This window comes from Scardinius erythrophthalmus, assembly GCF_964197995.2.
Source record: "Scardinius erythrophthalmus genome assembly, chromosome: 13".
Classification (NCBI taxonomy): Eukaryota; Metazoa; Chordata; class Actinopteri; order Cypriniformes; family Leuciscidae; genus Scardinius; species Scardinius erythrophthalmus.
In genome coordinates, this window is record NC_138233.1 from 14,611,099 (window position 1) to 14,637,074 (window position 25,976).

At 35.7% G+C, this 25,976-nt stretch overlaps 1 protein-coding gene across 2 annotated transcripts in view; it reads left to right on the forward strand.

Moving 5' to 3' along the window:
• Window positions 1–25,976, forward strand: part of drp2 (dystrophin related protein 2) — a 116,551-nt gene that overhangs the window by 60,059 nt on the left and 30,516 nt on the right. For both annotated transcript variants that reach the window (XM_081382144.1, XM_081382143.1), the window contains exons 4-11: window positions 831–951; window positions 2,422–2,690; window positions 13,319–13,465; window positions 16,172–16,250; window positions 18,888–18,948; window positions 21,645–21,706; window positions 22,157–22,231; window positions 24,274–24,475. In XM_081382144.1, coding sequence (XP_081238270.1) covers window positions 831–951; window positions 2,422–2,690; window positions 13,319–13,465; window positions 16,172–16,250; window positions 18,888–18,948; window positions 21,645–21,706; window positions 22,157–22,231; window positions 24,274–24,475 — 1,016 coding nt within the window. The remainder of the gene's footprint in view (window positions 1–830; window positions 952–2,421; window positions 2,691–13,318; window positions 13,466–16,171; window positions 16,251–18,887; window positions 18,949–21,644; window positions 21,707–22,156; window positions 22,232–24,273; window positions 24,476–25,976) is intronic.

Sequence of the window (25,976 nt, forward strand, 5' to 3'; positions counted from 1 at the left end):
GACATGAGGGTGCGTAATTAATGACAGAATTTTCATTTTTGGGTGAGCTAACCCTTTAACTATGAGTGCGATAAGGCAAACAATTACTGAGGGGAAACGTATTACAGTGCCAAATGATGCAAGGAAAGCTGCACTGCAAAGTGTTCTACATAATAATTACAAAAATATTCATCAGTCACAGTCACTCCTCGAGCTTGCTGGATAACAGGTCAGCCAGGGGATAGCACAAAATTATACATAAACCTCTAAAATTACTATGCAATAATCTGTGTTAAGTGAATGAGTGTAAACTGAGCACAGCGCAGATCAAAACACTACATCATACACATTTTCTAATATTTGATATGTATATTTAAATGTTTAAAACATTGTACGAAACGATAAATAAATGTGTAAACTATATGAATGAAATAAAGCGTGATAGCAAGTCAAATGGCTGTGTTGCCTATGTGCGTCTCTCTGAATCAGATACATCAAGTGGTAGAAAATGTATATATGTAAATGTTTTAAACCTTGTATGGAATGATCTTGTCATTTTAACCAATAAATAGCTCGGCGGTTATGGGCAGTGTAGGTTTTACAAAGCCGCCTTGGCTTATGGTAGCAAGTATACTGGTACATCTCTACAGCGACACATTTCGGGTTCATTCTTAAACTTTAACAGTACCTGTCGGGTCGGGTCAAACGATCTCGGGTACGGGCCAGGTTAGGGCTTCAGTTTAAAGCCTGTGCAGACTTCTAGTCAGTGATGCTGCTTTCATGTTTATGCCTGTGCATGATGTTTGATCATGTCAGTGTGATACACTAGTAAAATCTTCTCTTGTGTGCAGGGTTTCATGGAAGATGTCAAATCCAGAGGGCCCTACATCTACTCAGTGTTGGAGTCAGCTCAGACCTTCCTGGCACAACACCCTTTCCAGGAGCCTGAGGAGACGTTGCCTGATGGCAAAGGTCTGTTCCCTAGAGATGAAAAGTGGTTAATGAACCATTTCGATACATTTAATCAAGTGTCATGATGTTGTTTTACTTCAGCTCCTGAAAAGTTAGTCACATGATAGTTAGGGCTGAGGTAACTTGCTCAAAAACAAGGGGGTCCTGTGCCAGTCAATCAACTGCCACTAGCAATGTTAATTTAGCTTTTAATTAATTTAGCCTAAATTTTTAGCCTAATTTAGCTTAAAGTTTTAATTTGGAAAAATCTGAATATTTAAAAAATGTCCAAATAAGTGCTAGTGATCAGCCACAGATGCCTGGGCAACAACGCGTCAAACAGTTCAAGGAGTTAATAGTACACTGCCAAAAACAATGGTCATGCGCACATTCACAAGTTCCCATGGAAGGACTGTCTGTGACCCGACGTATGACGTAGGCGTACCGTAAGCTTATTTATACTAAAACAAGTGAACAAATTTTGAGTCTTAATGTTATGCACTGTTGTTTCTTAAGACCATTTATTTTGTAACACCTTTTGGGAGCAGGAGGCCATTTGCCTGGAAGACACACCACCCTCTGTGTGCAAGTCATCTCTAAACTCTTAAAAACTTTATTACCTTTTGTTTTACTTCTTTGGGGATGAGACCTTTGTACCAGTCGCACTGAGACATTTCAAATGATACCAAACATGTATAATACTGTATGATAATTATTCACATTAAACCATATAGATTTTTGGGTGAATATCTGGTGGTCTCAGCATAAGAGAGAAAATATGGGTGAGGCGATTGACTCGGAGACTAGTTTCTCGAGAGAGTCAAATGTTAATTTCGAGAAAGGTCCTTTGTCTTCTCTGGGCGTGGTCGTTCCTCAACCAGACTGTCCGGCATTTTCTAATTTCTCAATTCTTACACTTCAATGAGCTCATTGTTTCTGCTTTAAATTAATACATTGTTAACAAGCTGTGTGTTTTTTTTATTTTTTGTTTTTTTTTAATATGTACATTTCTAAAATACAGTTCTTGGACACACTTACCTCTGATAACAGATTACTCTAAATTGTAATGTAGACGCCTGCATTTTCTGTAAAGCTGCTTTGAAACTATTTGCATTGTGAAAAGTGCAACAGTATACAAATAAATGTGAATTGAATTGAAATGTGAATTTGCATCTTGGTGTTTCCACTCAGCATATTTTATGCAATATCCCAAAATCACATAAAAATATGTGGATGGACACCTGGCTATTGGCGGATAGCTCTTCAGGTAGTTTAACCCAACATTAACTCAGCACAGGTGCATTACAATCCTTGATGAGAAGCTGCCTCCCCTCATGTAGGTCATCAGCCCAATTCTGCTTCCACATGTCATCATGAGTGTGTCTGTGTCATATGGAGGAATTAATAATAGAGAGATCAGGGCTGTTGTTTTCACTCTGTTGGCTCATTTCACTCTGTTAATCTCCATTCTTCCCCTCCTCTCCATCACAGAGCTCTCTCCTCGCCGGCGAATGCTGAATGTAAGTCGCTCTGTGTGGAAGCAGGCCAACGTGGCCAGTGACCTGTGGGAGAAGTTGACGGCACGCTGTGTGGACCGACACCGGCACATGGAGCGAACCCTGGAGAGGCTGTTGCAGATCCAGGCTGCCATGGAGGAGCTGGCTGCCGCTCTGGAGCAGGCGGAGGGGGTGAGGGACGCCTGGGAGCCTGTAGGAGACCTGTTCATTGATTCGCTGCAGGACCATATAGATGCTACCAAGGTAATACGTCTTCGGTGACCTGATCACAAGTGACTAATGCAGACAAATCACTGTTTACACATTTGTGATTGGATTTTTAAAAGGGATGGTCTCTGATTTGGAGACTACATACATCATTTGCTACTTCATTGTGTTACTACATACACAAAGCATAAAAGAGCACAAAACAAGTCAGCACAACACAGTGTTACTTCAATCCCCCTGCATATTTGAAGTTTTGAGTGGAATTCTTGAGGTTATTTTAGTCATGCATGTCATGCTTCACATGATCTGTGTCACTGCATGATGATATCAGGAAAACCTAAGAAGTTCTGTGAAGTTACCATGTGTCCCAGACTCCCAGTTATTTTTTTAAAGCTGCTTGTATTTGTCAAAGTTTATCCATAATATAGACACAATAGTTGATTGATATGCGAGTAGGCAGTTGTCTAGGATTGATGTAAACTACAATGCGCTGAATTAGGTCTATTTTGGTAGTAGCAAATGAAACTTTAAAAAATATCCAAACTGCAGTATACATCTTGCATTGGTAGGAATGTTTAGGAGGTGAAAAAGTCACTTGAATTTGATTTCTTGTATGGTTGGCTGCTGAAACCCTGTGATGCACATACCCAATTTACTTCTAGATGTGCTGCTTCAGATAGATAAAAATAAAGAGGCTCAGTGTGCATTTATATTATCACATGCATTTTGATATCCTGATGTATTATGTGAGGCATTCTGATGGACTTTAGATATTTTTACAGTCTTTTTTCATTTATTAGTGGACCTCACATGTCCCTCAATTACTAATTCTAAGAATTTCAGCCAGATTGCAATGGGACTCTCCACGGGGCATGGCATGTCTTTCACTTTTTCTCTCATTTCATTTCACTGTAGGGTTCAAGGAAGTGATTTTTTTTTTTTGAATTAAATTTTACTGTGAATGTGTAATGTGATTTGCCTCTAATGTGAATTATTTGTGTTATTTATATATTTAATTTCAGAATAAGCTTTATTCACCAAGTGTACAAAAACTCACATGGGATTTGTATGGTTTCCAGGAGCTCTGGGTGCTTATAGACATGAATACATGTATAACACAAGAACAGAAAGGGGAAAAAAATTAAAAGGTTGAATAAAAATAAAAATCTAAAAGAATAAACATCTAGATTGTGTAAGCAGTAGATTTAAAGTACAAAATAAATAAAGTTTCTTTATTGGCATCTATGGTTCCATGAAGAATCTTTAACACCCATGGAACCTTTCCATTCCACAAAAGGTTCTTTAGATTATTAAAATGCTCTTTACACTAAAGCTGGGGACACACTTAATGACTGTAAGTCTTATGAATGTAATTTGATACTTAAGACTGATCATGCCCAAACGTGCCGTGTCAGAGACTGTTGCGTTCAGTCGGTGTTTAAAATCTGCTCCAGTCCTTGGGAACAGTGTGTAAGTGTGTTCAGTTCAGTCTTAGAATGTTTCAGCTAGTTGTTACGTGTGACCAAAAACATGGTTCTTTGAAGAACTGTTCACTGGTACTTGGTGCTTCAATGGCATCACTGCAAAAACCACCTTTTGGAACCTTTATTTTTAAGAATGTATGTACAGATGCACATTAAGTGCTATATATACGATTGTATAATATTTTTTTTTGCAGAAGTATCTAGTGCCTAATGCCTATATGGTCTAAACAATATAATTATACTGAACTATAAAAACAGGTAGTTAGCAGTAGGTTTCCTAAAGTGGTGTGCAACGGATCCAGTAGCTATATCTGTAACAATCTCAATATTATTCGTATCTGTATTCGGATAAAAGCAGAAATGGACGGGGCTTCAGCCGGTAGTTCATAAAATTACTTGAAGACCATTTTAAATGTAATTTTGTTCCCTTAATAGTTATCATTTAACAAAAATGCCTTGTATAACTCGTATAAAATAATTATTTTTATTATAATTATAGGCAGGGCTTCGAGATGTAGTGCGAGTTCAAATCCCGGATCGGGGACCTTTTCCGATCCCAAAAAATAAATATTTAAAATCTTCTAATTAGAGCAATAATACTAAAAGTTCCAGAGGAACTTTGTGTACAGAATGTCAGGACAATCGTCCACAATTAACCTTAATTAAGAGGAGTTGGACTCAATTATAAAATAGATGATTAGAGAACATGGAAGTTGCAAGTAAATATTCAGTGGTTGAAACCGGCTAAACCAACATTTACTATATGCATACAAATGCAAATCTGAACACATTATAATGAATGTATTTAATGTTTGCCGTTTCCGAGAGAGTAAGATAAAAATATCATGTAGCCATCATATCATTAAAGATTTAAAACATTTTCATGGACATTTCAAGTAGCGCGTAGAATGTTTATGATTCAATAAATTAGTTGATATTCGAGAGCTGGTTTCTGAGAGGCGTGCAGAGACTACATGAGACTATTTGATTTGTGATCGTGCTGTGCTTATTTAATAATTTGTGTAACATATCGAACAAGGTTTAAATAATTTAAATAGACATGTCAAATAGTAGAAATTCGGGCTGCTTGATTATGGCAAAAATCATAATCGTGATTATTTTGCTCAATATTGAAATCACGATTATTTAACGGTTATAGGTGTGTGATATGATCAAAGTCTTATTTCATGTTATGAGTAATTTTAAATGTCAGTGAAATTTTACAATTATCAATACTTCAGCAAAAACTAATACTTGGTTAATTAATGTAAGTACAAGTCCTCAAAACAGTTACAGAAGACAAGTAAACAGTCACCAGTACAATATGAACAAACAAACTAATCCGACAAAAAAAAAATGCAACAGAACAAAAATACAAATTTAATAAATAGTGCTTTAGGTTTTTTAGGAAGCCTACTAACAGTGGTATTCAGATAAGTGATAGCCTACAACATAAATTAAATAATTAATTGTAAAATAACACTCCTGAATATCCCTTACGAAAAAGAAGTTTATTCAAGTGTTCTATTAGCATACTTCTTTTAAACTAAAAATAAGAAAGTATACTTTCAGTCTACTTTTTATATACTTCTCAGAAATATACTTTATGTTCTTCTCAGAAATATACTTCAAATTGCACTTAAGTATACTTGACTTATACTGACAGAAAAGTCTAAGTATATTTAGCCTATACTTGTTGATCAAGATATACTTAAAAGTATAATTAAGTATTCTAAGTATTTTTGGCTTGTACTTGTGTTTACTATTTTTAATGAGGAGCTTATTAAATACTTTTTTAAAAACATAATATTACACACCGTCTTATAAACTAACATGTTCAGCTTTATATAGTAACAAAGTTTCGGGTGGAATAGCTTATAGAGTAAATAAAATGAGCATGGAAAATAAGTTTATTCAAGTGTTAGTATACTTCTTTTAAACTAAAAAGAAGAAAGCATACTTTTAGTCTACATTTTACATACTTCTCAAAAATATACTTAAATACACTTAAGTGTACTTGACTTATACTGAGAGAAAAGTCCAAGTATATTTAGCCTATACTTGTACTCAATCTTTTGATCAAGATATACTTAAAATTTTAATTATTCAAAGTATACTTGGCTTGTAGTTGTGTTAACTCTTTTGATCGAGTAGCCTATTAAATATACTTTTTTTACATCGTTTTTCATATACAGTCTTATGAAACTTTGTTTGAAAATATTGATTAAAGTGTTGCTATAAAACAGATATGTAAAACATAAAACAGAATCTCTGGATCAAAACACAGGAGAAGAAGAAGCTGAAACATGTGATAGAAGATTGCTCACTCAAATGTAAAATAATGTGACATCAAACATTAAACAGCTTGTAAATCAAAACTGCTTAATGTTTCCAAATGAAATGAAGTGTAGGCCTAACCCATGAAGAGAAAACGACTGTGAAGCTTTGGGGGTGTTGGACTCGATCTACTCCACCTGTGTTTTGATCATCGTTCTTGATCTGATCAAGGCGTAGTCTTTGACAAAAATGTGATTTTTCTCAACTATTTTCTCAACATTTTAACAAAATGTTCCCTTTCTTTATGAAACTTACTGACATTTAAGTGTTGATAAAAAAGGATGAAGCTAATAAAATGTTTTTAAAATTAAAGTAGAATTAAAGGTATTTTTCAAGTATAAAAAATAACATTTGAACATAGTAGTACAGGCCTACTGCAACTGCAAAAATTGTATATAAATAGTAAACTGTAAGTATAATGTTAAGTTCACTTAAAGAAAACTTATAGAATAAATCTACTTAACTAGTAGTTTACTGAGAGTACATTAAAAGTAAACTTGTAGAATAAAACTACTAGTTTACTGAGAGTACACTAAAAGAGTAAAATAATATATAAATGGTAGCCTGGTTAACACCAGACCCTTCTCAGTTGAAACTTAGTGTAGGGTCTGGAGAAGCTACCGTAGCTCAAATTCATCTGGGCGCAATTGGATAGTCTTAAAAACAATCAGAACGATGAAGCACTGTAAACCCAGATTTTGTTTCTAATTAAACTTACGAGTAATCATTACTTATTCTTTTATGTTTAGTAAAAACCTGCTATCATTACTGAACAACATTAGTTGTTTGTACTATTTAGCTGAAAGATTCATTGCACTAATCATGTTAAGCTGAGATAATGTTAAGCTTCTGTAAGGGAGGGGCGTGGCCTATTTAAACAGGTGACAGTGCGCAGAGTGTGCCATTGCAAGTTTGAACCGAAGACGAACATTACCAGCTTAACTTATTACTAAACAGACTGACTTTATTTCTATCAGACGTCTACAAAATATCTTGTTGAGAATCAGCAGAGGTTTAGATGTTGATTATTTATCGTTTCATTTGTAGTCACCATGATGGTGAAAGGTGTTGGCTTTAGTTGGGCTCTAGCCTTTGATATTTAAACATTATATTTTCTCTGGCTGCTATAACTGTGAGTTTAAAAGGCACAACAGTTATAGCAAAAAGCTAGGAGTAATGTGATCTATAAATCTCCTTCAGCGTTGCTGCGCTGTCGGCATCATGTTAATCCCTCCTCAAACATTTATGATTGGTATGCCGGAAGTATATATACATAGTAAACTATAAGTATGATGTTAAGTTCACTTAAAGAATACTACTAGTTTAATAGTTTTATACTACAAGTTTTCTTTTAATGTACTCTCAGTAAACTACTAGTTTAGTAGTTTTATACTACAAGTTTTCTTTAAGTGAACTTAACATTATACTTATAGTTTACCATTTATATATTATTTTTACTCTTTTAGTGTACTCTAAGTAAACTTGTAGTATAAAACTAATAAACTAATAGTTTACTGAGAGTACACTAAAAGAGTAAAAATAATATAGAAATGGTAAACTATAAGTATAATGTTAAGTTCACTTAAAGAAAACTTGTAGTATAAAACTACTAACCTAGTAGTTTACTGAGAGTACATTAAAAGAAAACTAGTTGTGCACTTAAAGTTTACTACTGTTACACTTATAGTACACTTAAACATATACTTTTATATACTTCAAGTGGGCCAATTTAGTCCCAAGCGGTATTAAAATAGTACACTTACAAGTTTACTACTAGTACATATTGACATTAGTATACTTACTACATAAAGTATACTTAAAAATATACTTGAACATTACTCAAGTATACTTCATAAAATTAACTTGAAGTATACTTTTTTTTCGTAAGGGATATTAAATATAGACTAATCCTTATTAAAACTACAGTTTATTCATTAAAGAGTAGAAAGTGATTTTATCTTTGTCTTTTGTTGTTTGATTAACAATAATCACTGCAGCAGATCATTAGGCTGCTGTTTTTTTAAGAACTAATGCACAGGCCCAATATACTGTTACACGCGCTCTTTCTCAGTGTTTACATTCACTTAAGACATAACCGACTGTGTTTACGAAGATAATTATCAAAACGGCATTTCTACATGTGTAGGCTATTTGACCGTTTAGGTGCGTATCTGTTTAATATCAAGCACGTCTAGCAAAAATAGACTGCATTTTAAACACTCACTTATTTGGCTGATGTCAAGTTTGGGCTGTTAGGAAGGAACGAAACTGCACCGTTGTGAAGTAAAGGAAGGTGCATGGGACGGAACGCGGCAGCGGCACAACAATCGTTTAACGTGGATTATCTTGTTTTCATAATTGTTGGAAGCCAAATTCGAAAATTGCACAGCCCTAAAATTTGGTATATGTATTTTAGTTGATATTACTCCTGCTTGCCAAGCTCTGATTTCTGTGCCTTTCCCGAATAAGGTAGTATGCTGTTAGAAGTAGAGATGGTCTGTGGAATAAAACTTTTCTTGTGGCTGGATGTTCTCTTCACAGAAAACTATAGCATCTGCCTGAGGGCAGAAGTGCAAATGTGTCCTTGGTGAGATGTGATGATGTTACTTGCCTGTTTCTTTAGTCTGGAGACCCTGGAGTTTGGGCTGGTCCACACCAATTGTCATCAAACTATCCTAACAGTATATTGCAGACAGTCTACTTATGGACTGTACTATATGAGATCTAGAAAGCAAATGGAAAGTCATAATCTGTCCAGTGGCATTTTTACTTTCTGGCCATTTACTTTCTGGATGTCCTTTGTATGATTTCCAGCCTGCGTGTTTTATGGGTTTCTTATACAGTACAGCTCACTCTGCTTTATGCTGCTATTAGTTTTGCCCTTAAGATACTGTACTCAGTCATTTGACTGTGATTAAACAGAGAGATTAGGGTGATAATAAAAGCATTGAAAGATGAGGGATCTGAATATGTTATCCTGTAATCTACCATGCTATTTCAAAGACTTGAGCGCAAACCGTATCCCCCTAATGTTTCCCCTCGTAATCTACCATTGATGATGTACAGACCTGAATTCCCACAGCTGTACAATAGGAGGTATTTTTATTGACGATATGATCATGGTTGTTTCCGTGGAGATAAGCAGAGTTATTATAAATATGGAACAGTGTATGTATCTATTTGGAGCACCACCTTGTGCATCAGTGAGTCAGATTTTCTATTCTGCCGTTCGAGTCCCAACAGATTACTTATTGTGTGGAAATGGTATTTCTGTTTCTCTGTTAATGTAGACATGTTTTTGTGATGTAATGTACCTTTTTGTGAATAATACAGTACATGTCATTGCAGCCATGTAATTAAATAATTAACTAGTTTGTCTGCCTGGAGCTGTACCCTGATGCAATATGTTGAGTTTTTAATTCAGGCTGAAGCAGGACTTAGTGAACTGACATGTTCATGCTACACTCTGACAGGAGGTGGAGCATTTATCAATGTTTCCCCTGCTGTCAGAACCAGCAAGCACATGGTAAGTCATACAGACTTTTTCCATTCGTTTTCCTGTCTGCATGTCAAGGTTATGAACAGGACACAAGATCAAGGCTCCTACAGTTATCTACATGCAGTAGGGTTCAAAAGTCTGAGACCACATTAAAAATCTGGGATTTTCTTTTTTATTTATTCCTGTGGAAAAAACGACAATAACTACATTTAAAAATACCCTATAGCCTACAGTTGAGGTCGATACGATTTTTTATTTTAATTTTAGAAATTGATATTTTTATTCAGCAGTGATGAATTAAATTGATTAAAATTGACAAAGACATTTATAATGTCACAAAATATTCATATTTCAAATAAATGTGGTTCATTTGAATGTTCTATTCAAAGAAACCTAAAAAATAGGGGTATAATGATACACCTTTATATAAAGATGTTGCGATATAAAAATGCGACGAAATATATCATTGATGTAAATGATATGGTTTGAGTTAAATTAGTTATGTATAACTATAAATGAGTAAGTGTTATCCAAGTCTCACCCAAATTATTTAATTCTGTCATCATGTACTCATCCTCATGTCTAAAGATCCAAAAAAAGGTCATAAAGGCAACGTAAAAATAATCAACCGAGCGGTCTAATCCAAATACAAGATGTATAATCCAAATACAGATGTTCAAATGTGTGCATGACATGTGAGAACAACATGAGAGTGAGTAAATGGAGACAGAATAACATTTTTTGGATGAACTAACTTTTAAGTTTGGGAATAGACATGCTTTGCAATTAGAACTGTGATTGATTGCATTGATCAAATGAAGCATGTACGTTCTATAGCGGAACTTCTCAAAGTGAAAGCACAAAGATCATTTAAAGCGGCACTCCTCAAAGTGAAAGGGCAAACATTATTTAAAGGGGTCATGAACTGAGAAATCTAATTTTCCTTGAGCTTTTGACATATAAGAGGTCATCATACTATAAGAATATCCCGTAAGTAAACTTTGGTTTACTGGACTAAAAATAACTTACCAAACCAAAGGATCCTAATGCTAGGAATGTGGTTAGTTTATTTATTTTCAACAATGTAAATGTCTCAGTTGAGCATTATTTATTTTTATGCGGTACATTTCACTGTGGATTATTTGGTAAATCAGTCAGAATTTCGGCTCAGGCTTTGCAAACAGACTTTTACGATATGGACTCAACAGTAATACAATGTAAGTAAACGTATTAATTCTAATGCCTGATCTGTGACCAGTGATTTTTTTTCTTTCTTTTTTTTATGTATATGTAATGATTCATGTACAGTCAGATGTTCTTTGTCTATGTGTCAGTAAATCAAACCAGTGACTAAACGGTCAACTTCACATTGTTTCTCTTAGTAGGAAGAAAATAATCCGTTATTTAAACTGTGATTTAAATTATATATACTGTATAAAGCCATCAAAGAACGCTCCCGTTGAAATAGCTAGAGCTGTCAATCAAGCAGCACGAGTTTATCAGTTTATCGCCAAAACTTCCATAATAATCAACAGATCTCTTATTTACAATGTGTTTGCACTGTTAGTTCTGATGAAAGCTATCGTTAGTGTGCAGAAATCGAGTTTGCCATGAGGAGATCGCTACATTCATGCAACGATCCAAATATGATGCCATAGATCTAAATATAAAGCTATAATTAACACTTTTCATGATTAATTAACCTTGAGAGCTGTAATTGTAAAAACATGCTAAAAGTTTTTGAGAGAGTAAAACATGTAATACTTAGCTGTTTCATATGCAAAAGATGTTAGCCAATCACAGCGGTGGGCTTTTATACACTGTGACTGAAGTCTCACATTAGATATGTCACTTCAAACAGATCGTTCATATCAGAGGGCTAAAATCAGGCTAGGAAAAATGGCTTTTATTTCTAAATTATGAAAATTTGTTGTGTAAAAAAAATCATACTAACTTTATAAGTGCACCACAGGACACATTATAAAATGATAAAACAATGCAGTTCATGACCTCTTTAAATCACCATATCGCATTTAGTTTTAGTAGTATGATTATTCAAAGTATTTTAGATGTTTTATTCTTATCATGTAAGTGCATTAATAGCGGGAGAGTATGTGTAAGAGATCCAACGAATGCAGACGAAAAATTTAATTTACGGAGTTTCAGTGACAGTACAAAATGTTTTTTGTGTCAGTTACAGAGTGCAAGCATACTGTATGTGTCCGACACATTTTTAGCTTCAGAATCATGAATATTTTTATTATGGTGTCTCCATTGCACTGTGCATTGGGAACAAAGTCCATTCAAGTCCACCACCCACGTCCATACCAAATTTAGCATTTTAATCAACATTATATTTTTGTGAACTTTGTATCTTATGTCTTAGAAGTAATAATAAATAAAAAACTCTTTTATTTTGACTTAAAACAATGTGATAGTATCAGGAGTTATGTATCGAATCGTGACATGAGTGTATCATTACACCCCTATAAATAATTTATCATTGTCTCCACAAAAATATTAATCAGCACAACAATGTTTTCAGCATTGATGATAATAAAAAGAGAAATCTTGAGGACCAAATAAGGCATGTTAGAATGATTTCTGAAGGATCATTTGACATTGAAGAGTGAAGTAACGCCTGCTAAAAACTCAGCTTTGCATCACAGGAATAAATTACATTTTAAAATATAATCAAATAGGAACCAGTTCTTCTAAATTGTAATAACATTTCACAATCTTATTGTTTTTACTGTATTTTTGATCAAATAAATGCAGCCTGGGTGAGCATAAGAGACTTCTTTCAAAAACATAAAATAAATAAATAATAATAGTACCAATCCTAAATGGTGGTGAATTTCAACTCAGCTTTTCACTTACAGAAACATTTCTCTCTGCATTTTTTTTTTCTTTCAATTTTTCACTTGTCTCCAGTTCTCTCATACACATTGGGTCTTGTCACACTTAGACATTTGGTGCAGTTTCACTGCTATCAACAGACTGGATCTTTCTTGCAATTATGCCCAGTGTAGCTCCTCAATGTAAATGTTTGGAACGAAGCAAGCAGTGGTGACGGATGGAATGAAAATGGACAAGTGTAGGCTGTGAATGGAATAAAAGATCCCTTTAAAATATCCACCCTGTGGCTAGCCTGTCAATATAACAACTTTTTTTTTTTTTCCTTTAAATCATTTGTAGTGGAAAGCAGGCATAGTTGTAACACTTAAATGTAACATCAGTAGTAACACAATGCATAGTGCACACAGAAATCAGATGGAAAGTTTCAGTGAGGAATCATATATTTATATATGTTTCATCCATCTCATTTTCTCTTTCTTTTGTAGCTGTTTAAAGAAGAGCTGGCCCAGGTAAAGGAAGGAATGAAACACATAAATGACCTGGCCCATCAACTGGCCATAGCTGACGTGCACTTGTCCATGGAGAACGCCAGAGCCCTGGAGCACCTGAACAACAGATGGAAACTTTTGCAGGTAGTGAACTCACACCATCCTTATCTCATCCTTACCTACCCACCATGACTAATGGACCCCTATGGAGATCATACAGTACACCGGTCACCATTGCCAGCCAACTAAGGTTGTGCATATGCACTATGAAAAATGGAGCTATGGAGATAGAATATAATAAGCTGGTCCTGCCTGGCTGGGAGCGGTGATGGCTCCATTATCATCGGTCACGGGAAGTGCCTTTTGTCTACATGCTCATGGGAAAACAAAGGCCTTTCCAACGAGAAAATAGAGAAGATGTAAAATGAAATTGAGTGTTTCGATTGCATCTGGTTGTTTTATGTGTAAGAGGAGCTTAAGAGAGCCAGAAAGAGATGCAGGGAGAGTGTGAAGTACACGGCAGTGTGTGAATCCAGTTATTGAAAAATGACGGGAAAACACACAGGACTATTGTCTGTGAGCATTTCTTGTGTTGTTTGTAGTATGAATGCAATGAGAAATGCTGTGTTGATAAATCCTTGGCTTTTAATCCTTAAACATTCATACATGTTCATACATTCATAAGCTTCATGTGAAAAAGAAAGTACACCCTTTTGAATTCTATGGTTTTACATATCAGGACATGATAAAAAATCATCTGGTCCTTAGCAGGTCTTAAAATTGTGATGAACAACAACACATGAGTTATGGTCCAAGGTTTATTTAACAAAAACTAGGCCAAAATGGAGAAGCCATGTGTGACAAACTAAGTACACCCTTACTGCTTCCATATGAATTAATAGGGTAAGTAGCAGTCAGGCGCTGCTAATCAAATGTCTTTGAAAAGACATTAGCAATGATTTTAGAGAAGCAATTGTTTCTGCCCATCAATCTAGAAAGGGTTACAAGGCCATTTCCAAACAATTTGAAGCACATTATTATACAGTGAGGTAGATTATTCAAGACATTTGCCAATCTTCCAAGGAGTGGACGTCTCTGCAAATTCATCCCACGGTCAGGCCGTGCAATGCTCAGAGAAACTGCAAAAAACCCAAGAACTGCACCTCAGACTCTACATGCCTCATTTTGCATGACAGTATTAGAGAAAGACTGAACAAGTATGGGATGTTTGGAAGGATTGCCAGGAGAAAGCCTCTTCTCTCTAAAAAAAGAACCTGACAGCACGGCTTATGTTTGCAAAGTTGCATCTGAACAAATCATTTCTGAAACAATGTCCTTTGGACAGACAAGACCAAAGTGGAGATGTTCGGCCATAATGCACAGCCCCATGTTTGGCGAAAACCAAACACAGCATATCAGCACAAACACCTCATACCAACTGTAAAGTACGGTTGTGGAGGGTTGATGATTTGAGCTTGTTTTTCAGCCAAGGACCCTCGTTTTCGATTTGACCATGAACTCCTTTGTATACCAAAGTATTCTAGAGTCAAATGTGAGGCCATCTGTCCGACAGCAAAAGCCGAAATTGGGTCATGCGACAGAACAATTATCCAAAGCACACCAGCAAATCTACAACAGAATGGCTGAAAAAGAAAAGAATTAAGGTGTGGCAATAGCCTAGTCAAAGGTGAAATTGAAATGCTGTGGAAGGACCTTAAGAGAGCTGTGCATAAACAAATGTCCTCAAACCTGAAAGAACTGAAGCAATGTTGCAAAGAAGAGCGGGCAAAAATTCCTTCACAATGATGTGAGAGACTGATAAAGTCATGTAGAAGAAAATGATCACTTCAAATTATTGCTGCTAAAGTGGTTCTACAAGCCAATAAATCATAGGGTGTACTTAGTTTGTCACACATGGCTTCTCCATTTTGGCTTTATTTTTGTTAAATAAATTATGACACTGTAATATGTCATGTGGTGTTGTTGGCCATCTGAGGTTGTATTTATGTTTGTTAGGGCTGTCAAACGATTACAATGATTGTCATTAAAATAATTATATTATTCTTATTAAGAACATATTAATTAAAATAAGACCCCATATGAAAGTGCTCATATATATATATATATATATATATATATATATATATATATATATATATATATATATATATATATATATATATATATATATATATATATATATGAGCACTTTATATATATATATATATATAATTTTATATATATTTTTTATATATATATATATATATATAATTTTCTTTATATAATGTTTTTATTTTATACATATAAATACATATTATTGCAAAGCAGTGGTGGTTGTCCTTGAAATGCCTCACAGAAACAGAGAGAATACAGGAAGAGAATAATGGAAATAAAATACTTCATGCTTAAGTGGATTTGTTGGCCTTTATGTCAGTGTTTTGACATCCTCTGAATGATTTACATTGTAAATAACTTTAATTAAGTAGTCCACCATTCCCCAGAGACGTCTGATTGGTGGCGACAACGACAGACCTGGATTACTCTTGGGAAACTTCTTGTGCAACACTGTCACCACTTTTCTTATTATCGCTCTTTTTCAGAGCATTTATCTGAGTCACTGCTTATTTATTCAGTATGAATTCTTCAAAAACTGATTGGGGGCAGTAGACTGGTACACTGGTCCATTTAAAACAAAACTTTAAGGGACCTCAAAATGAAAATTTTGTTATCTGCTCATGGTGTTTAAAACCCATCTGACGGTTCTGTTTTTTGGGGAACCATTCCATTATACGATCAGATAACTTTGATTTAGTAAATAAAATAACTCCTCTTTCTCCTTTTCTACTCAAGGGATCTATTGAAGAACGTCTAAAACAATTGCAAGATGCCCACAGAGATTTTGGCCCCGGTTCACAGCACTTCCTTTCTAGTAAGTGTGGTATAACTTATTTGAAGCCATAGAGAGCGAGGGATGGGCTGATGGAGCTCAGTGGTGAAACATTGCAGGACAAAAACCACCAACTACGCACAAACAATTTAGATTGAATCCAAGAATGTCCATAATGAATGGGTATAGTATAAGAGACAAAGAAAACATAGGCAAAAAATAACAAACTTCATACATCCAGGGCAATAGGTGGGAGTATAGATTCCAGAATGACAGGTAGTCTACTTATGGGACAACTAAGAACCAGTTAAAAGTTAGCAAAAACTGACTGGTGTCCATTCTTTATGCCTCCCTTAATACATCTGAGATGTATTACATGTGACAGATGCCAGATCTTCTAATCATGATATCTGATCTCTGGCTTATTTGGTTCTTCAAATGTATTTGTGGATTTGATTAAAATATCTGGATTAAGTTGTCTGAGATTGCTGCACGTTCTTGTGTTCATTGGAAAGTGAAGATATATCGATAGTCAAAACCATGATCAGCAATGCAGCGATTGGCTGACAAGAAAACAGCAACGTAATGACACTAATTAAGAACATCACACACCTGACTAAAAACTTGCAGAAGTTCTGGACCTTTGTAAGGAAACAGCCAAGGGACCTTAACGAAATAAGTTATGATAGAAAAATTAAATGTGTACTGTTTGTTACATGATTCCCAGTTATTTTCATTGCTAGTATTTGTACAGGCCAGGCTTTACAATTTTATTTATATGCTGTGATTAGCAATTCATTTAATTTTACCTGTGAAGCAGATTTGTTACGTGACAGCATTGATTAATGTTGCCTAAGGGTCAAGATTTTTTTTTTAATGGCACAGCATTTTTACTAAGTTATCTGCATCTCATGCGCTGCATCAAGCCACTCCCATCTATGTCTATATTATGATAGACCACACAACAGTATAATAATATTATTATTTTAAATTATTATTGTTCCTGATTCAGTAAGGTACTCTTGTAAGAAAATATAGCAGTGGCTCAAACAGATTTTAAGAATCAATTTAAGCATCCGCCTAAAAAAAATACAATCTAATCTTGTTCACATGAAATAAGCCTGCTCCCGAGCACGTTTGAGCTTATGGACCTGTTGCTATTACAGCATGATCTTCGAAGAACCTAACAATCCTAGATCATGTCAAATCTTTAACATTAAAATTCAAAATAATCCACGTACAAAGAATGGGCCCCTGGTTTCACAGACAGAGTTTAGATTAAGCCAGGATATTTTAAACATACCATAGAAAAAACATTACTGGTGTGAATCTTGAGACAAAATAATGACACTGGCATATTTTAAGAGATGTCAGTGCAAGTTGCTTTCAATTAAAGGTGCTGTCTGTAAGAATGACAGCTAGTGGTTGAGATAGGTACTGCAGTCCAAATTCAAAATATGGGAGATCGTTGTTTCCCCCGCCCCCTCCTCCTCAGACTCGACGCTCACACAGGTTGCCAGTTTAAGTACACGCAACAGGAACGAGCGCAATTGACAACGAAAGCTGAGGAGACTTACACACTGTAAGTTAATGAGTTGATTTATCAGCGTTTTAATATGCTCTGGTTCATAGAGATTTTTAGATTGGTATCGAGGCTTTTAGGTTTTGTGGAATCTGCAATATCTGACCCAGTTTGTTTCCTCGTTTCCAAGGCGCAATACGCTGTGTTTCCTGCCATCCCAGGGTGTCGAAATACTATTGGATGAACTGGCGAGGTCACACAGACCAAAACAAAAACTGATTGACAACACGGAACGTGTAAAATAATAAGTAAAATAACTGGCTGTAGAGGTGTTTTTCAGAGAAATGAGTATGTGAACTTAGTATAGTTTATAAATATCTGCAAACATGGTATTTTTATGCTTTAGTAGTGTAAAAAAGTTACATACAGCACCTTTTAAACAGCTCAAACATGTATTTTATTCTGGGACTAGGCTTAAGCCTTGTTTGCGAAACCGACCAACAGAGTGCATTGTTTAAGATTTAGTTTGGTTAGCCTTTAGCTTGGGCCCTTATCAGAATATGAGGCTCAGAGGACTATTATTGGCAATTATTACTGACGTATTTTGCGGCACTTTATTTTGGGATTTCCCTGGAACAGAGAGGGAGTTCGGATAGAGAAATAAAGAGGTATAGTGTACTTATGAAAGCCATGTGCGGAGGTGGCACACTGTCTTCTCTCTTGGACCTCGTTCCACCACTGACTAGAGGGAAGTATAATACATGTAATGTTACATAAACCGAGAATTTTAAGGGTGTTGACACCTAATTCATTTCAGATTGTAAAAGCAGCTGAGAAGGAAGACAGGGGTGCTGAAGAAGCCCTCTAAATGACCTCAGTGATTGTATAGTTCTCAGTTTTTACCATTTGTATATCATAGCACAGCAACGTTTGACCTTTGAAGTTCCACATAAAGAAGTTTACACAGCTCCACACTTACAGAAAAGCTTTCTAACACTCTGAACACTTTTGAGGTGCTGTTGTTTAATAACCTCTCTGTGTGGAAACAGTATGCTTGAAGAACCTTGAGCTGTGCCGTTTGAGATTTTCAAAATAGCTTTTCATGCTCGACATGTCTGTCTGATTGATATTACCCTTTTCTTCCTTTGTCACTCTAGGCTCCGTGCAGATTCCTTGGGAACGTGCCATTTCCCCCAACAAAGTGCCATATTATATAAAGTAAGTCCAGCTGTAAACTATTAGCCATTTATGAGCATCAGAAGTGAGAAAGACAGTGTGAAACTGGGATGGGCATGTCAGATTATCAGGTATAGAAAGCAAACTCCATTACTGATCCCTGGTGCAGAAGATTATTGTGCTGCAACATTTCAACTGTGGCGTTCCTTTTGTCACGCAGCCCAGTGTATTTTTAATAATTTGATATGTCACAACAGACAGAGTCTGTTAAGTGGTTAGTTGAGAGAAAGGAGGTCTGTAATACTTTGAAAGATTTCTTTTAGCATTCCAATTCATCTCAATGTTAGTTGTTTGGCTTCCCGGAATGTTACCGTTTAAAATCTTTATTCATAGTGTTAGAACTAAACTAAAACTATTAAAAAACATTTTTGGTAAATTAAATAAAGCTGTAATTAAATAAAATATAAATATTAGATGAAAATCTTAAAAATTAGGAATGCTACCTTGACCACTAATTGCAAGAAATAAAATAAAGTTCTAAAATGAATAAATCTGAAAAAAATAAAAATAATTAAAGCTAAATATAAAAAACAAAAATGAATAAAATGACAAAAGCACAACAAAATTACTAAAACTTAAACTAAAACTAAAATGAAAACTGAAAATAGCACTGCTATGGCTCAAGATGATGTATCTACGGCTCATATCATTAAAATCTGACCTTTTCCGTGTTTAAGTGCCATAATCAGGTCCCCAGTGCATCTACCAACCCAGAAAACTTGAAAAGTGACAACCCAGTAATTTTGTTTTGGTAAGCCTTTCTCTGCATGCATGTCAAAAAAAAGCTGATCAGATTTCGCTCCCCATCTGACGTAGGAGGGAATCTTATTATAATATTACTGCCCTTAATCTGCACGTTTCAACCCACAGCACCGCCATTTGGTTTTCGCAAGCAACAACAATGTAAGCAGTTCTAATGCAATGTTAAACGTTTGAGTAAAGCAGGCAAACTGTTCTGTCGTTGGCTGCACAGGACACTATTTGACCAAAATATGTCGCAGCTGTCTTATAAAGGCATCAGGGAACTGTGTCAACTTGTGTAAAAGTTAAGCATGGCTGTACATGCAAGTCGATTAGAATTAGATGGATCAATGTAACTCCACAACAACTACATAAATGTATCCACTAACCATTTGGAAACGTCTAGGTGCAGTCTAAAATGGCAACCTCTTCCTGTGTCTCTCTGTAAGGCTGCAATCCGCTACTGGTTATTTCTGAGATTTTGGATGTGAGAGATTATTCGTGTGTTTTGTTATTGTATCCGAAGCTTGTGTAAAGGATCGGCCATCTTCTGACCATATAATTAATCATTCTGAAGTCACAGGAAATATAAATGACTGCAGATGGAATTACAATTGGCTGGTAGAATGACAAGAACACATGACTAACCCTGACGTCAAAGGGAGCAGAAAGGGAAAAATCCATTTCATGCTTTTAAAACTCAAATGGTGAGAAGGAACACAGTGGTGGTCCATGTGAACAAGCCACAGGGTAAAACATTTGCAACAGAAGGTTTTCATGCATGTCACTGGCTAATCAATGTAATCACTAGCACAAGTTATGATGAGTGAATGAACAGCTGGCAAACTGCCCTCTTCAGGTCCTCTCACTTATTTATTTGTTCCTATCATTTATTCATCTTATATCTTTATGTCATGGCTGCTGGTACAATATAGGCTGTAAAGTGCAGGAAGTCATGAGTGGTTGTTGCAGTAAAGCATGTAGCACACATCTAGCTCTATCTAGCTCTTATTGTACTTGCCTGTTCGAGCCATGTGTAGTATTTAAGCTTTCCATTGAATGTCATAAATAAAACCCTTATGTTTGAGGATATGAGCTCTTAATGACTCTGAGATCTTTGTTCGAGATCACTGTAGTTGTCAGTGCTCGCTCTCTGTCTCTCACACCATACTATGGCAATGTTTCAGGGATTGCGTATTGATGCCTGTATATTTTACAACTGATAACTGCGTATCAAATTAAGTGATATATTATGATGTGAATATACCAATCACCTTGAACTATCAAAATCTGCATTTTACTTTAAATGTACTGATAACCACCATAATAATACAGGTGGTCAAATAAAAGCTACATAATGAATTACATTCATCATAAGTGGTCTGATCATAAAGCGCGGCCAGTTCTCTCTCTCTCTCTCTCTCTCACACACACACACACACACACACACACACACACACACATACACACACAATGCAGACAAAACAGCATTACAGTAACATACATGACACTAAAATAATGCAATAAACAATAACCAAATAACAGAAGATGAAACACAAAACACCCCAATGTACATTACATTCCAATGGCTTTTTTGTTCTATCACAAAAATTGAAAAGTGGTGTGTAATATGCAATTTACTTTCAAAGCTGTGACAGAGGGGCAATTTTTCAGTCTGTAATGATTAAAATTTGCATTTGTGCATTGAAGAAACAAAGTCATATGGGTTTGTGCATTGAAGAAACAAAGTCATATGGGTTTGGAGTGGCATGAGGGTAATAAATAATGAAAGAATGAGTAAAAAATTACAGAATTTTCATTTTTGGGTGAACTGTTCCTTTAATGTTTCTCTTGCTTGTGTTCTCCCTATTCTCTCTATGTTTTTCTATTTTTGGCTTCACTACTTCACTTCTCTCTCTTTCTCTCCACTTTTATAGCCATCAGGCCCAGACAACCTGCTGGGACCATCCAAAGATGACTGAATTATACCATGCTCTGGGTGAGAGTTAAACTCTGCTCTTATTTCTTCTATGTGTCTACTTCCCACTGGGGAACCGTGATGTGGACACACACAAGCTCAAATACACCAACTAGAAGATGGTCTTACACTGAGCGTGATTTCTTTACCTGGACCTCTAATTATAACCTAATATTTCATCCCACCCCAGAGATGTCGACAGCTCTCCTGTTAACCCGAGGGCAGCTGGGCCACAACCATAGCCTCTAATTATTAATGATTAAAAGGGGTTTACTGTGTGTGTTAATCTTATGCGACGTGACCCAGGTAGTCTAAACACTCCAGCGCGGTATGAGCATAAACCGTTCAACTCCACTGAAGTGACACATTGCTTTCCAGCTCTCAGTTTGCTAATTCCTTTGCAGCTTTTTTCTCATTCCTTATGTTATTCTCTCTTTTTACTGTCCCATCTCCCCTGCTGTTCTCTCACAGCGGACCTGAATAACATCAAGTTCTCTGCATACAGGACGGCCATGAAGCTGAGGCACGTGCAGAAGGCTTTAAGATGTATGTAAAAAGCAACACCCACACTGGTTTGCCCTTTTCCTCTCCTGTTCTCTGAGCACAAGTCATTGATTATTCTTGTACGAGGCTGGCCCTGCTGTGGGCTTCTGATCTGTCTGTTTCATTAGAGCCCAGTGATTTTTATGCAGCTTAATTAAGCCTAATAATTGGTGTGATTGTACTTCTTCGCGGGTGGTAATTAAGAAGTCTGCATAAGGAATTAACCACTGTTCCCCCTGTGACACGCTTTGCGGGTGGAGGTTTATCTGCCATTGTCCAGACAGGAGCTCTCTCTCTCGTTGGCAGTTCCCTTCTTTCCCTCAGCCCCTCCACTGTGCACAGAATATAAATATACACGAATCCATATAAGTCCGTTTTATGCTTTTAAGAGCCTTTAACAAAAAATATTCGAGCGCTGTGGTAAAACATCTGTTTTAATACACTGAAATATTTGTGATTCATATGTGTCTTGCAAAAGATTTGCTTTTTTGCCTCTTTTGAATGTGTCAACTGTAAAATTTTGTGCAATTGATGTAGTTGTACAACATCTACCAGCAGAGGCTTGGCCATGCTAACTAGCCAAACTTGACTCCTTTGTGGAGAGTTTTGAATCGTTTGGTCAACAGGATAAATTGATACTTCTTTAAAACTTGTCCGTTTCCCACTTGATAAGTGTATTTAATCAAGTAATGAAGTAAAAATGTAAAATGCATTGTACCATACTTTCTGAAGACATACTTTAGAAAGTTGTTAAGGTTGATGGTTTTACAGTTTAATCTGACATTGCAGACTTATTCCTCAGGGTTTTGAAACTACAAGGTCCTGCTTTTAAAAAAAATTCCCTTTAAATTCAAGGTAATGGGTTTAAGATTGTCCTCAACCCACAGACTTGTCAAAAAAAGTGATAAAGAGGAGATTTTAGCTAGTCCTTGAAATGTTCACATCTTGAAATGATGATGCCATTCAAAAAATATAAAAAAGAAATTTCAGAATTAGCACAAGTTCATATTGTTAAATAAAATCACAGATAGCCATTAACCTGTTTTCAGTAAAATTATTTTTACACATGGTTTCCATGTTTTATGGGGAATTTCTTTAGACATAATGGTTTTTATACTGTACAAACTGTATAGTCTATCCCCTAAACATCACTCACAGAAAACTTTCTACATTTTTACATTTAAAAAACGAACAAACAAACCCTAATTTTAATATGATTTTAGAAGCTGTTTTCCCCATAGGGACCAAAACTTGTCAAGATCAAAAAGTTCTGGTATAAACCTACTATGTAAAGTATTACAATATGTCCCCACAGGTAATACCTTAAACACACACACAAACACACAACTCTCTATAGTAGCACAGTAAATGTTGCCATCAGCTGTTTGTTGATAGTCTTTTTTTCCACATATGTACATATGTGAACATTTTTCACATATGTTCCTGTTTTGTAGAATGATCTTCATGAAGAAAACATGAATAAATTGTTCGGGTTACTTTATTAGGTTGAACCCACTATTGAGCTTGGCATGTGCATTTTAGTGTTTCTCAGGACATCATCTCTCTCTCTCTCTCTCTCTCTCTCTCTCTCTCTCTCTCTCTCTCTCTCTCTCTCTCTCTCTCTCTCTCTCTCTCTCTCTCTCTCTCTCTCTCTCTCTCTCTCTCTCTCTCTTTCATTCCCTCATTTACTCTTTGTGCACCTTGACTCCTGGTTTGCTATTCTATGTCATTAGCCGAATTAATAACCTGGCTGCTACAGAAACTGTGATGATGATTGAGGGTGGCTGTATAAAAAGAGCATCAACAAAAAGCCTGTTAGTGTCTCTGTCTACCTACCTAACCCTGAAAGCACCATGACCATTCTGCCTCTTCCATATTTCAGCTCATTATCCAATTGGGATGACATCAGCACACAGCCTTTAGCCTATACTCTCACAGCTGCACTAGAGATGGCCAGATAAATTGATGTTAGAACAGTCAAATCCCATTAGTTAACACTCCACATGCAGTAATAAGCATCTGGCCTATATGTGTGTGTTTTCTAGTGGACCTGTTGAAGCTGAGCAGCGTGGTGGACGTGTTTAGAGAGCAGGAGTTGCAGCACGCCGAACATGTGATGGATGTGGTCGAAGTCATCCACGCACTCACTTCCCTGTACGAGAGACTAGAGGAGGAAAGGTCCATCTTGATCAATATCCCCCTGTGCGTCGACATGTGTCTCAACTGGCTGCTGAATGTTTACGACAGGTACTGACGGTAATGTCACCCACAAACCCTTTGATCTGCTCCCACAAATGATGTCAAACCAACTCTGCGCCCTCCTGCTGTCTGCACGACACTTTTATTGGTCAGTTACAGCCTGTGTATAAGGGGTCTATGACATGACGCTCTTGTCCTATCTGTTCATTTATTCAGAAATGCCTTAAAATGCAAATCATTTCTGCATTAAAATGATTGTGATATTTTTTTGGGGAAAAGTAAAAAAATAGAAAAATTCAGAGTGATATGACTGTTGTGATCAGTGTAATTTTTTTATACTTTTTTAAATTTGAGTAATTTTAATAATAACAACATTGGTCTTATTATAATAAAGAGAAAAAATAAATTCTTGAATTCTCAAAGTCACGTGGTACAGACAGACAAAAAATAAATATCCGATAGTCTGACCTTTTATGACAACACAAGGTTAGTTTGTTGTAAACTGTGAAGATATTTGACTTCCCAACAACGTAATGATATTTATGAATTAGAAAAATATAGAGAACTAGAAAAATATATTTTTAAACTGTTTTTGAAAAGTAATGATTAAGATGTGTACACTCAAATATATTCAAGGTTTCAAAATAAAATTTACTTAATTTTTTTCGAGCAAGTTTTTGCACACAGATTTTTTGAGTAAATTTAACAAATTAAATTAAGTGGACTCTTACTTAACTAAGTTAAGTCAAATTAATAAGTATAAGAATTTGTGTACATTTTCAAAACAATATGAAACCAACATGAATACAGTGACTAGTTTCTAAGAACCTGCCAAGTGTGGACAATCTTATTGACTCTCAAATCTCTTACCAATATGCAAATGTGTTCTCCTAGGTGTTCTCCTTTTTCCACAGATAAGTGAATGAAATTATGACTATGTCACTGAGAAATCACCAGCAGGCAACTAATCACACTGTAGAAGTTAAAAATGTTCTCTGCTTGACTTTAAAAATCATATACTGTGCCAAGCTTTTGGTTTCTTTGCCAACATAAAAAAAAGATATATTTGTTTGTATTCTATTAACCATCATGAATGTGTCTCAAATATAGACCAGACTCTTAACTACCTACTGCTAATGACTGGAGCTCTCACCCTGTGAATAATTGGTAGTAATTGCTTTTTTGTTTTGCTACAAACGAATGTGAATAAGAATGAGCAGCATGCATGAGGATGATAATGAAAAGCTCTCAGTCAAACAAGAAAGCCAAACAAGGTAGGAAATATTCCCTTTAGTAGCAATACTGACAGGGGATTCCTTGTTATACACAGCAAAATGTGATTTGGTAGTGCTTGATCAGTTTTCTAGATTATTTTTGGATCTGTACAGCAATCTGTTTGGATTTGCTGGTGAGATCTTGATCTCAGTGGAGCTCAAATGCTTCCTGACCTGCTTTAGTCTTTTTTGACAGGTCTATCTGGTGCAGTAAATGTGAAATGTCTTTTCCTGTAAGCATACGACATTGAATAAGGCAATAAATGTACCACTAT